Raw genomic sequence first — 13,896 nt, 5'->3', positions numbered from 1 at the left:
AATAACTTGCATTTATAAAATGCAAGTAATTTTTTCTTTCTTGAGAAAATAGATTTAAATATTCCTATCAAAGAAACTGTAATACATCATTACACTTAATGTAACAAAGTAATTACATTATCTCTGTGTATTCCATGCTGTGACTAATGTAATTTTATTGTTGTATAAATGTTATATAGTTATATATAATGCTGTATAGTCGAAGTAGCATTATGTGAATAAATAGTATGGACAAGTGTAACTTAGGAATGTTATCATGTACAAAATTTTATTCCGATTGTTTATAAATTTACAAATATATGTACACAATTAATTTTAATGAATGTTATTTTTATGGAATTTGTCTCGTTGGCCCAGATATTTGTACACGATATACATAACAAAACTGAAAAAGAAGTCATAGTTACGTTAAGTTGCGAATGCGATTATTATGTATGTATATTTGTATAAGAAGTGCTGTTAATTTATTAAGTAACGTGTACAAATATCTCGATCAAATATTGACACGAGAAAATAATATTCTTGTATTTGTTAAATGAGTATCAAGAAACGTAACACCTGGTTGAAAAACTTGGAGTTTTTATTTCATTAACAAGCAGTTACATATCCTCATTGTTAGTCTACCAAGCGTTCCAATCAATATTTTCTTTTATAAAATGGATTAATCGGACTGGGTATAGGACTTGCCTTTAGTACACCCACTAATGGCTTCTTGCTTGCATCAAAAGGAATAGATGGACTTTTCCGAAGTTGCAAAATATATTCGGATTTATGTTGAACAGTATTATGCTGAAGAGCTATTTTCACTCGTTTTTTCGAATTTAAGCTGGTATTCATTTTATGTTGCTCTTTTAAACTAACTGGTGTCTTCTGTAATATATATATATATATATATTAACAAATAAGTAACCGTTTGAGCTTTGATATTTTAAAATAGGAATTGGAACTTAAAATAATTTTCTTGTTAAAATTGAAAATAATATTAGTAGTTGTTCAAAGACTCACATTTATATCATTCTTCAATTTCTTTAATACAGGTTCCATCCACTTCAGTTGCCCATTGAAACTGTTATCCTTCTGGACAATGTCACTTGTAACTGATGTTTTAACAACTTCCGTATGCGATTTTGTCTTGTTATCATTTAATAGCAAAGGTGTCGACGTATCTACATTATCAGAAACATCCCATTTGCCGCAAACTTTCACTTTTGCTATTCTGTTTTTTCTAATCGGCGTAATAATGTTTAATGTATTCACAGTGGTAGCTTTATTCTTTTTCAATTTAATCTTTTTCGATTCGTTATCACTCCTCATTAAAAGCAAAGAATCCTTTTTTGATTTACACTTGCTATTTCTTACATCTACTTTACAATTATCGTCGTCGTCGGTTACCTTTGTTTCATATTTTTTCTTCTTCAAACGAAGAACTTTTTCACGCGACGCTTGTGGATGTTTTTGTTTCAAATTATTAATAATATCGATTTTATGTTGCATCTTTTTCTTCTTTGTAACTTCAATTTTAGGTACTTTTGCCATACTACTTTCAATATCGATATCTTCAGAGGCTTCTCCGTTAAGTTTATCGTTCTCATCTTGCGCCAATTGCCCGTTTCTTTTTCTTTTACGTTTCTTTTGTATTGTATCAGAATGTAAATTTTTTTCAAATGCCAATAGACGTTTCGCGGCTGATTTTGTATCTGTATCCTTCTTCCGTACATTCGGTAGTGTTATTTCTTTAATACCGAGTGGCATTTTACCACTCGACAGTTCCGTAAATCTGCAGATGTAATTCGTTAAATAAATAAATATAGAAATCAAATTTGATGTATCTGCAAATTGTAATTTTTAATCGATCATTGCTTACTCATTGATAAGAGAATTTAGCTGTCTACGTGATTTTGCTGTCGACGAAGAATGAAATTTATATTGAGTTAATAATGTAGCGATCTTTTTAGCGTTAAATGGTATCTGTGATAATTCAACATTCACTCTCCCAGCTCTCGGATCCAATACTTTCTCTGTATCAGGTTTCATTTGATTTTGAAGAAACATTTCTTCTTCCGTACCATTATTATCTTGTGCTTTTTCATTTGGTAATTCAATCTTTTCCATAGCATCGATAGAACCAGCAGGAAACCCAGCCTACGTACGAATGAACGTCATATATTATGCGTGTGTATGATATAATTAATTTCATTTCTCTTTAAAATAATATAATTTGTGCTACTCACATCTCTCCAGGCTTTAAATTTCTCCACATAATCCATACCAATATCTGACTGAATGATTAAATATTTAAAAATATGTTTTGTAACATGTTTAATTCGTCTTTCATCGTCCATGATTATGAAATAGGAAATAAATGGTTTAACGAATTCTGTGACTGCATCCTCTGATATGACACCATCGCTGATCTGTGATATCAAATGTTAAATTTATTGTGAACATCAGATATTAACAGAAATTGAGTAATTAGGCAACGTTAAATTTATATTGTAAAAATAAGTAATATTTTTCTTTTCTTCATACGTTAATTTCAACGTTAACATACTTTTGAAAGTTCTTCTAAAAACACTTCGGTTAAATGCATACTAAAACCAAGACACGTTTTTGGGTCCACTAGTACTTTTTCGAGTACTTGGGAAATACCTTTTACCCATTCTATATCCCATGATGTTTCTTTGCACTTCTTAAAAGTTTGACGAATTATTCTTCTAACTAGCTGCAAACAAGTACATAAAAATATACAATTTTCAAATGCAACGGTTCATAAATTTAAATAATAAAATAGAATTTTAAATCTTACCATAGAAAATTTGTCTAATCTATATTGATCTATACCAAACCATTCTATACTTAATGTTTTCAGAGCACACAAGGTATAGAGTAACACTACGTCTTTAACGTTAAAACAATGTACAATTTTACTAATAGATTCAGCTACTTCTTCCTGTATTAAAGGTTTATCGGACATCCACATACAATAAAACAACCCTTTCCACAAACGCATGAAATCTGCTTCCGTAAATGCTGTCAACAAAATATACTCTATGTATTAAATATATAGTTGTAATTACATAAATAAGTAATAATTAAATACATAAAAATAAGCAATTTCAGTTAATAATTCTAATAATCATACCAAAAGTACTTTCTGCACGAACTGTCAACCATTTCCTTAAATTTTTAAGTACTTTATCTCGAACCCTTTTATCATTGCTCGACAGCAATCGAATGAATTTAATCTCTTGAGCAATAATAATAGCCTTTCCATCTTTTTTATTCACTTCGGTCGCTGGCTTTTGTTGACGTTTATTCTTTAACAATCGTTGAACAGACTTTTGCAGCGGTGCACGTGTGCGCTGTTGAACTTTTTGTATCGCCATTCGCACAAATAACCAGCTGTTTTAAATACGTTATTCCTTTCGATATCCTGATTTTGAATTGTTCATTTATAATTCATACCTCCTCAGCATATATACAAATTACAGTTATTCGAAATTCCTGAACGAGTTTCATTTAACTTTTCGTGAATAACGAAAACTCAAACTGCAACTTAATTTCGTTTATACTAGCACGGAGCGACATGAAGTGGTTCCGAATTGGTTCCAGTTCTGCCAATAGTAATCCCTGAAATATTGTTACCTACTTCTTACACGAATTAAACGAAGAAATGTGTTAATTAGGAAATTTTAGCCTTCTGTGACTTGGCGTCTATTTATTTGGAGGAGGACAAGATTGCGTGTAAATCATTTTTAAGATATATATACATCTCACATTGGTTATATCGATTAGTCAAATACTTTTAATCGATTACGTTTATACTTTTAAACAGCTAAAACCTGGATTTGAGAGTCATTCCCTATATTTCAACGAGATCGATATCTAAATGCGAAAAATTGACGTATAATTTGTTTCATCGGAATGTAAAATTAATTGAATATTTTGTGATTACATCGCTGTACGCTCGTATTCAATAAATTAAGCAACAATGAATAAGGTATAATTATTTTGAACGTATCACATATTGTTCCTAAAATAGTTGAATATTTTATTCGGAAAATTGAGCGTATATCGCATATCTGATTAAATCTATAATTGTTAAAATAAAATAATAAATATCTCGTTGGTGCAACAACATGTATAGTACTTAAAGCTATATAATAAAAAAATTAATTATGATAACCTTTTACGAAGAAGTGATGAGTAGTCTGTAATATTGTACATGAATTTTTTGATTATTGTTGTGTTCGTTTCTTAATATTTTATGTGCAATGTGTAGGTTACCAAAAATGAATCAAATGTGAATAAACGTACACTATGTTATGTAAACATATTTATTTTAGATGTCACGATACCCTTCAGACTGCAAAGTCTATGTAGGAGACTTAGGAAGCAGTGCGACAAAGCAGGAATTGGAGGATGCTTTCTCATATTATGGACCTCTGAGAAATGTGTGGGTAGCTAGAAATCCACCGGGATTTGCTTTTGTGGAATTTGAAGATGCTAGAGACGCGGAAGATGCGGTAAGGGGACTCGATGGAAGGACTATATGTGGAAGACGTGCTCGCGTTGAACCATCCAATGGAAAAAGATTAAGAGACAGAGGTTATTCTAGAAGAGGCTTTGGAAGATTATTTCACCCCGAAGATAGATGTTACGAATGTGGTGAAAGAGGCCACTATGCTAGAGATTGTGTACGTCATAGAAGTTCTCGTCGAAAGCGGTAAGTATATATCACATGTATTTCACGTAAAGTTTTACGGCGTGCAAAAAAATATCAGACAAGTAAGCAAGAAATATATGACATATACTGTATGTAATTTGATTTAAGAAATGTATGCTTAAATGTGCAATGTGACTAACATCTACGATAAGTTTCAAGTAAGGCTCAAATTTGAACAGTAAGCGGAATACTCTATAATATGAATATATTTAATAGCATAGTTTATTAATACAACACAGATTATTAATTAAATTCTACAAAAATAAGTGTCATATCGAGTAACACGTATGAGACAATTTATGTATATAATATATAAACGTTTTTCATAATAACATAAGAAGATCCTATACTCTAAACAAAACTGGTTAAAATACCAAAAATGATACCGATGTAATACTGCCCATTATTTATAGGAGATGCGGCTGAACAGGCATACGCATGAGATATGCATTGCTACTGAGATTCTCGCGAGATTCGCCTTGGGTTCACTTTGTGACACTGCGTAGTTACAGCGTAGAGCACCCATGTACTTTGGGTTTCCTTCTGCATTCTACGAGCAAAACAGGAAAACAGGGCCGATGGAGTGGCTAGTTCTACGCACTGCAATACTTCCAATGAGCATTGACATCACCCTAAACTGAAAGTTTTTGCACATCAGCACTTGCGGTACCCTTGGTGTTCTTCGCTCGTGTTACTGTTTCTACCTAATTGCCACCTAGTGGTCACTGAGAAACAAAAGTTTGAGTCGTCTCATCTAGCCACTCTTCGTCCATACGTCTGACCTCCGCGTGATTTCATCTGCATAAGTGCTCATCCGTTCTCCCCTTCCTGGCATTACCATTGCATACTCTACGACTGTCTGCTATAAGCAACTTCGAAAGACGGTATATAAGTAGAACAATCAAATATATATTGAACAGAAATTAATGTAATTCTTTCTAAAGTTAAAATTAGATAAATAATATAGTACCATGGTTTACAAACAAAGAGTTCACATTTATATATTGGCATTTAAGCAAAGGGAAAAAAGTAAATGGAAAAAACGATATAGGTAGCGAATAAACTGCAAAATTTAAAAATATTACTATATCAGCAATTATTATATTATTAAATATGAAGTAAATTATTACATTTTTCCTGAATACTTGTCACATTTTTGCAAGCCTCATTCTATGAATTATTTGTTAAACTTTAAGAAATGCATTTTATGTTACACGCTCTTAAACTATATAAAAAAAACTTTACATAACGTAAAATAATAAGTTTTCAAAGCAAATATAAAGGCAGTAAAATTTAAACTCACAGGCACTTGCAATGTAATCATCGTTCTAATTTAATATTTATTATAGATCCCACTCCAGGTCTTATTCACGATCAAAATCCCAATCAAGATCACGGTCTCGTTCACGTTCTCGATCAAGATCCAGAAGCAAGCATTCAAGATCTTCGTCTCGTAGCCGTTCTCGCAGTAGAAGTGGTTATAACAAAGAAAAGCTTCGTAATAAACGGAGATCTGGTTCTAAAGATCGTAGTCCGCGCAAGACAAGATCCAAATCTGTTTCTAGATCCCGCAGCAGATAAAGTGGTGCGTATTTTTTAGTTAATAAGTATAATTTCGCCCGGACAGTATCGAAGCAATTCGACTGCGCAACGGTGTATCAAGTTTCGCTGAATTCGCTAATTTCTCAACCGCCTGAATTCCAGTTTTGGGTTACCCGCGCATCTCTAACGCATTGAATAAACTAAATAAATATTTCAGTCGATGATTCAAGAGTATTTCAAATTAACTTAAAACCGAATTGAAGTGTAAAACTGTTATTAACGCTTGGTATTTTTATTTCAGTGAACACATTTAATGGAAGTACAAGATGCAGTTTTCAGAAGCTAATAAAATAATGCTATAAGAATTATGTCAAACTTAGAAGTATAATTTTTTTATAATTTTTCTTAAATAAGTTACACCAAAGTGCATTTTCTTCTTAGCAAACCACGTATGAAATTTAGAAAAAGAAGAATGTTTGTTTTATTAATATGAAATTCATCTTATATCTTTTTTTTTTTGTTCGTAATTGTAGAAATTAAAAATCCTGATACACTGTATCGTCCAACTATGTTCATTCAAGTTCACATTTAATAAAGAATTTTTTAATATGTGCACTTATGTATACTATAATTTAAATGTAGGCCTACCAGAGGTTTTACAAAGAGGGGGGGGGGGGGGGGGGGTGAGGTTTATATACTACGGATTTCTATAAGGTAAGTGACCCAGGCCTCTCTCGATTTCTAAGAAAATTTTTTCTTCAAAACATTCTAACAAGGAGAGATCAAAATCAGGATTTAATGCAATGTTAGGTGAAAGCATAAAACTTATGTGTCAGCATTTGTAATACTACAATTATTCATTATGATATTTCGTATCGTAATTATACGTGTTAAATTAACGATGTCTAAATAGCATCTATAGGTGTCGTTTCCGGAGTCAATGCGACTTATACTGTTTACGCAGCAAAATGAATGCTGCATATGCAAAGAATGCTTACATTTCTAAAAACTAACTCGTATATCTTGCAATTAAACTAGAAAACTAACGAGGGATAAAGAATTATGGCCAGCGTATCGATGATAAAAGGAAGGGAAATGTAGCGATGTATGTACGTATATACGATCTTTTGTAATAATTGAAAAGTCTCGTAATTTGCTTTGAATGTACTGTTATGGATACGATGAAAGTAAAAAAAGAAAAATTGTTTTTTTAGAATTTACGTATATGTAAACTTTCTTTCATTGCGGTAGACCAAAGTGTTACTCGGATTAAATCGTTCCATTGTCTCTAGTTACGCTACTGACTACAACTATGTTGAGAAATAAAATGGACAACTTGTTGAAACAAAATGGGTTAACGGTGACATTTAAAAACTGTTTAATTTGTTTCCATTGGTGAAACCAGCTCATTTAATTTTCAGTCGTGTATCGAACTTTCACAAATGGACATATATATATATATATATATATATGTACATATGTACACACAATTACTGTTTTCACTTGGCACGCGTAACATATCGATATCGTTGAAATTAGTGCGAATATGGTGCTCTTACAAGATATTGAAAATATAAACAAATTGCTTCGATAAAGGTACCCATACCATTCATACGACGAAATATAATATGGAAAGAATTATGCCTGCAATTATTATTACAAAAAAAAAAAAAAGATGTTAAATCAAACATATCTACAATCTTTATAGTTTAGTTCCTCATTTTGCTTTCCGTTACGATGCTTTGGAGAATCAAAGATCGAGTGAAGGAATAAAGTAAAAAAAGGAGATATTTTAATTTTGGAATAAAATAAATTAAAAAATTATACAATAAACAGGTGTGTAATTTAGGTTATAAAAGTATAAATTGTAGTACTAATTCGTCAAACGGAAGAATAAATAATGAATCATTTAGATCCGAAACATTTAAACGAAAGAGAAACGTCGAATTCAATTTCTAGGGTATCGGGTCTACAATGAATTCCTTGGATGCGCCGCAGGAGGGTTATAAGAAGTCGGGTAAGGAGCAAGAGTGGGGAAGTTAAGAACAAGTTAAGGAGGGGAGAAGCGTAGAGATCTGCAGGCGACGCTTCGTAAGCAGATTCATTTGATTTTCAGTCACGTATTCTTGATTCGGTCGGTTCGTTTATGAGTCGGTTCTACGCTCGGACTCACGCATAGGCATTCATAATTCGTACTTGCTGGCATCTTGATCGCATGACCGATAACCGACACGGCACCAAGGGAGGAATGAACAAGCAGGTGTATTAAAAAATAAATAAAAATAAAAAGATAAAACGCAAGCGATGACTACTGTAAAGTAGATCACGGTGCGAGACTCTACTCCTGTTAAAAGGCGTCGAGCCAATTACCAGTGAATCAGACTCAATTAAAAGGCGAGCAACAATCGTCACAATGACTGCTGCTTACGCGAACGATCCCATAACCCAGGAACAGAACGTAGAGAAGAAGACGAGCGTGTTAGCCAATAAAACATTGCACAACGCGAAAGAGCAAACGGCACGCGAGGATAATAACGAAATTACTTGTGCAGAAATGATGAGGCTTGCAACAGGTGGCCAGAATCGAGAGGAAATATCCGTTAATCAGGAGGAACCCACGCTTTGTGTATCGGCTGATACAACTGCGTTCGATGAACAAAAAGACACGGATGCCCCGGAATGCAGGAAACATTCCGAGGACGGTGAATTTTCGGAGAGAAACGAAAATATTGTAGCTATGGTCGACGATGATCAAGATGCAATCGTCGAGCCGACCGAAATGAAAAACAGTGAAGTGTCGGTGAACGGTGAATCGAGTGCAGCAAAGTCGAGTTCTGATTCGATCGTATCAACAGGACTGGACGGGGCTGCCACCGAAAGTGATACCGAAAATGCAATGTCGGAAACACGTGGAACTGATCTGTCCTTGAACGATAATTTTAAGATACAGGAATTACAAAATTCCATCAAGAGCATGTTTACAGAAATGGCGAACTTTACGATCAATTACGAGGTACGGAACGGATCGTCGAGAGGTGTTGATTTTCAAAACGACGCGGAGGAAATTTATGATCCAGAAAGCGAGCTGAATTTCCATGAGGCCGTGCGCGCTGGCGACGCCAAGAGCGTCGCAGCGCTTCTTACAAAAGACACTGTACAAAACCTGGACGAACCGGATTGGAATGTTTCAGGTGATCCACCCCTGCTAGTGGCCGCTACTAATCATTGTTTGCCCATCCTAAGGTAAGAAATTTTCACATTTATACATTCTTGTTACGATATTATACGAGAAATATTCTGATATTCATAAAATTTTAAACATTTCTTTATCGCGCAGGGGAAAAAAAAATTATACTTGAAATTTTTAAAATTGTCCATAATATTTGTTTAAAAAATTGTATTTCCTTCGAAATACATCCGCGAGTTATTTCACTGAGAGATCTACTTTGTAAATTTCAATTATCATCGGTGTAAATATTTTATAATATAAACATTAACTTTTTAAAAGTAATACGAACGACAAAGTTAGAAATCGGTTTTCCATTTAATCAAAATCGTAGTATTTTGTGACATAAATCCAACGATTCTAATTTTATCGATTTTACTGAATTCTAATTTTGACCGCTCAATTTCGGTGGGGAGTTCGCTGACGTCGAAAAAAATATCCGAACATCGGAATCGTCGCCGCGCGTGAAGCGTTCACGATCAGCAAAAATTTAGTCGAAAAGAATCCGTTGCATATTTGTGAAAACCACATTCGCTTTGCACGCTTTGCCTCTACCTTTCTTGGATATTGTAACCAGATGTTCAAATGCACACTGTTCTCGAAAGAATTTCAACATCTGTCTTGCAAGAAACATATAACATTTTGTAATATTAATCTTACGAAGATAAATAGTACGGAACCTTGGCTCTGAAATAATAACAACTCATAATGCGATTTATTTATTTATTTATTTTTAAGTAACAAATACATCAAATGTATCGTACAATTTGATTTGAATTCTCTTGATAATAATGTTACGATTTGACGGGGAGGCAAAATCGATCGTGTGCAATAATTAAAATTCTTTGGTTTGTAGTTTGTTGCTTGCGAACGGATGCGATCCAGCTGTGCGTTCCCCTCGCGGCGAAACGGCGCTTCACAGAGTAATTTTAAATGGAGGACCAGGAAACGTATTAGAATTTGTAGGAGAGCTTCTGAAATACGGTTGCCCGCCGAGCGTCAAAGAGGCCGGCGGCGGATTAACGGCGTTGCACGTATTAACTCGGCAATTAGCACATGCGCAAGGATCGAAGAACCTTCATCATAACTTCGACGCGGCCTTGAAGACGCTTGATTTATTAGCGAGCGCCGGCCCTGTCAATGCGAAAGATCATCAAGGCCGCAGTGCACTACACATTTTAGCCTCTTCCACCATCTTCGGTACAATTCACTAAAACCAAACTATTACTTTACATTCGTTTCATTTTTCGAAAATTTAAGGTAATTATTTAGGAAAGGTGGAGTCCCACCGATTTCGATGATTTTGGAACATGTTGTAGAAATCAAGTTTAGTTTTCGAGATTTATCTTCAAAAAGATTGCTACAATGAATTCTATCTATATGTACATGTCATACATATCTATATGTATATGATCGTCGATTTTTTCTCTTGTTTGTATTAATCGGCATGACAACCGACGACAGATAATGTATAACGTGTCAAGCTAAATCTAGTTCTGCATTGGTATCGTTATTGCTGTCAAAGGTTCGAATATTCCGAAGTATGGAACTCGCCAAATATATTATGTAGGCTATTTAGCTGAATTCTTCTTCCGTCGACAATATGATTTTAATGATCGAATAATGAAATTTTTCGAAATGATGGCTGAAATCTTTCCCAATTTTGATGATATCAGTAAAGAAAATTGAAATAGAAAATGAAAATGGCCGACCGCCTTATGGCGGCCGGTATAAGAAAATCTAACCTAGACCTAATTCATTAGATTAGTTAGTTTTGGGTTAGGTCTGGGTTAGATTTGTTTATACTCGACTCGAGTTTTTAAGCACACCCGTTATACGCATCCTTGATGTATCTATAGAAACAATAAACAATCGGCGATTTAACGCTTACACACACGCTGCCACATGCGAGCGCCGTGATTGGTCAGTGTTTTTCGTTAATAATTCAAAAACGAAGCCCCATCCGACATTTTTGCAAAGGAAATTGTTGTTTAGAATCGTCTCACCTACCCCCCATTTCCGGTTCTTACACTATTTACGGGACACCCTGTAGACAGAATTCATTGTAGTAGTAGCAATCTTTTTGAAGAAAAATCTCGAAAACTAAGGCCGAGCGGCGGTTATATGTATAAGAAAAAGTTATTCAAAATGTTCGGTGAGACCTCACCTTTCCTAAATAATTACCAAAAATACTCGATGTTACACGAGATGTAGCCTTTAACGCGATGTACAATTTTCGTTTTGCTGTTCCCTACGATACGATAAGAAAAAAAAACCATGTGAAAAATTCCAAGATGATCTCTGTTTCATTATCGAAAGGAACTGTTCGCGAAATTTTTATCATTATCCTCTGTTATATTTTTTTTTTTTTATTAAACTATCGATACACCTTATATATCCGAGTAACGAAAGTAATACTTGAGATTCGATTGTCCCGAATTGTTTTTTTATTTTGTGCAAGCTGTTCGTTTAAAATGGCACCGTTTTCTTGCAGATAACAACCACAGGACTGAAATTGAATCTTTGATCGGGACTTTGTTGGCTGCCGGCGCGGACCCGGCATTGAAGAACGACCGAGGAGAGACTCCGCTGCACGAGTGTCTCGAGTGTGGTGCTTTGAACACAGCGTTTTTGTTGGTGTCGCACACGCCTACTGGTATAATGTCGCGCTATGGCGAAACACCGTTGCACATTGCCTCTAGGAAGAATTACGCCGACATGGTAGCGAAATTGTTGGAACAAGGGGAGGACCCTAGCGTACAAGATGCAGGTGGTAACACACCGTTGCATTTAGCCTCAGCAAGAGGTTTTCATCAGATCGTTTCCCTGTTAGTCACGTCCCCTCTCGCGCAGTTAGAAAAACTAAACACAGAAGGGTTGACAGCCCTCCAAGTAGCCACGGAAAGCGGCTTTGTTAATGCGGTGAGATTGTTGCTGAAAGCGGGTGCAGATCCAAGCCAAACGGTACACTATTGTTCGACGACCCTTCATCGTCATCCCGACATTTCTGTTTTAATAGATCACGAATTGAGTAGACGTCGTCAACTGGCCGCTTGATTATTTCTGTATTACTTTTCGTTACTAAATCGCCATTTTAATCAAATTTATCAAGTTTCTTTTTTCGTTAGCGACCGAAGCAAATGCTACTTGTAGCAGGAAATTGATTTCAGACGCTCGGTCAACTTTATTAACAAATCGATTGTTTTGTTTACTTGCTACAGTCTTCGATTATGCTATTTGAAGCAATAAATTCGAAATACATGTTACAATTTTAAGCGTTCATTATTAATGTTGAAATTTATGATCCTCGGTAAGTGAAACAGTTTGTGTTGAATCTCAATGTCAAGGCGTTTAATACTTTTAGATAGTTCTTTGATACTATAATTAAGAAAACATTAGTTTGACGTTTGTTAATCATTCTACGCGGTTTATGTAATTGTTAAGTTTAGATACTAAAATATCTTTTATATTGAAATTATATAATCTTCTTGAATATTTATAAATCATTGAGTCTAACATATTCTATTTACATAGGGAATTATGTAACTTTGTTTAGGTAATGTTAGAACATCTCAATGATTTTCAACTATTCCAAAATCTGAAGTACAATTTAACTTCATCGAATATACACGAGTTCTTATTACAAAAATTATATTGCCATTTGTATGGGCTGTATGGACTCCTCTTTGTTGACAAATTACAGATATTAGTATATGCTTATTGCTCAATACTGTTTAGTATTCATTTATTTTAAACTTAATAGAACTAATTAAAGCTACAATAATGCCATGATTTCTGGCTGTGGATAAAAATGTACTTTAAAGACTGCGTGATACTGATATATACATCTTAAATAAAGGAATAACATCAACTTGCATATTATTATACCAAATGTACTTCTATCCGTTAAGCTTAATTAATTACATCATTTTCCTATGAGAAATACATACATCAATGCAAGTAATGCAACGATAGCACTTTTTTGGTTACTTATATGCAAGTATGCATACATGAAATGAAATTCCTGACCGCGAAATCTCAAATGGAAAAAATTTAATCTTCAAATTTAATTTGTTTCTTTCATGTATAATTACATCCTTCCCTATAGTAATAATAACTTGAGATTATATACTGGGTCTTAAAACGTGTATTTCCGTAACAAAAATTTCACAAAATATTTTATTCCTTGTAGTATTTTGCTTATGTGAGGCTACATAGGTCGGAAAGTAAAAATGCTGGATAGTCGAGGTTCTAAATCGTATGCTGATTATCGGGACATCGTATTTCAGCTGTTACAAGAGCAAAAAGGAAAGATTCACAACACTGGCGTTCTTTGTCGATTTCCCGAAGTTGTGCGAAGTGTCGAGCTCACGTACACGTGGCTCGTGAGATAGTGTATACC

The 13,896-nt window shown here is 34.2% G+C and overlaps 3 protein-coding genes across 4 annotated transcripts; 2 read left to right on the top strand and 1 right to left on the bottom strand.

The window, feature by feature from the left end:
• Positions 1–66: 66 nt before the first annotated feature.
• On the bottom strand, positions 67–3,570 carry LOC122404480 (ribosomal RNA processing protein 1 homolog). The gene is made up of 7 exons (XM_043408452.1): positions 3,143–3,570; positions 2,807–3,030; positions 2,552–2,722; positions 2,232–2,414; positions 1,865–2,142; positions 1,006–1,777; positions 67–870 (listed from the first exon to the last, which is right to left on the bottom strand). Exons 1-7 carry the CDS (start codon positions 3,384–3,386, stop codon positions 637–639), a joined length of 2,106 nt encoding a protein of 701 aa, XP_043264387.1. The 5' UTR covers positions 3,387–3,570; the 3' UTR covers positions 67–636.
• An 89-nt stretch (positions 3,571–3,659) lies between these two features.
• Positions 3,660–6,711, top strand: LOC122404678 (serine/arginine-rich splicing factor 7-like). Of its 2 annotated transcripts, XM_043408859.1 has the most exons (5): positions 3,660–3,744; positions 3,836–4,000; positions 4,347–4,726; positions 6,076–6,311; positions 6,570–6,711. In XM_043408859.1, exons 2-4 carry the CDS (start codon positions 3,992–3,994, stop codon positions 6,305–6,307), a joined length of 621 nt encoding a protein of 206 aa, XP_043264794.1. In that variant the 5' UTR covers positions 3,660–3,744; positions 3,836–3,991; the 3' UTR covers positions 6,308–6,311; positions 6,570–6,711. The 2 variants fall into 2 exon arrangements, with proteins under 2 accessions (XP_043264794.1, XP_043264795.1); XM_043408860.1 differs by lacking the exons at positions 6,076–6,311; positions 6,570–6,711 and adding an exon at positions 5,140–5,276.
• An 82-nt stretch (positions 6,712–6,793) lies between these two features.
• On the top strand, positions 6,794–13,214 carry LOC122404677 (serine/threonine-protein phosphatase 6 regulatory ankyrin repeat subunit C-like). Its single transcript, XM_043408858.1, has 4 exons — positions 6,794–7,377; positions 8,228–9,511; positions 10,351–10,694; positions 11,989–13,214. Exons 2-4 carry the CDS (start codon positions 8,682–8,684, stop codon positions 12,549–12,551), a joined length of 1,737 nt encoding a protein of 578 aa, XP_043264793.1. The 5' UTR covers positions 6,794–7,377; positions 8,228–8,681; the 3' UTR covers positions 12,552–13,214.
• The last annotated feature ends 682 nt before the right edge of the window (positions 13,215–13,896 follow it).

This window comes from Colletes gigas, unplaced genomic scaffold (assembly GCF_013123115.1).
Source record: "Colletes gigas isolate AHSC1104 unplaced genomic scaffold, ASM1312311v1 Colletes_gigas_Sc00003, whole genome shotgun sequence".
NCBI classification, from domain to species: Eukaryota; Metazoa; Arthropoda; class Insecta; order Hymenoptera; family Colletidae; genus Colletes; species Colletes gigas.
This window is presented reverse-complemented; position numbering and strand designations above follow the sequence as displayed.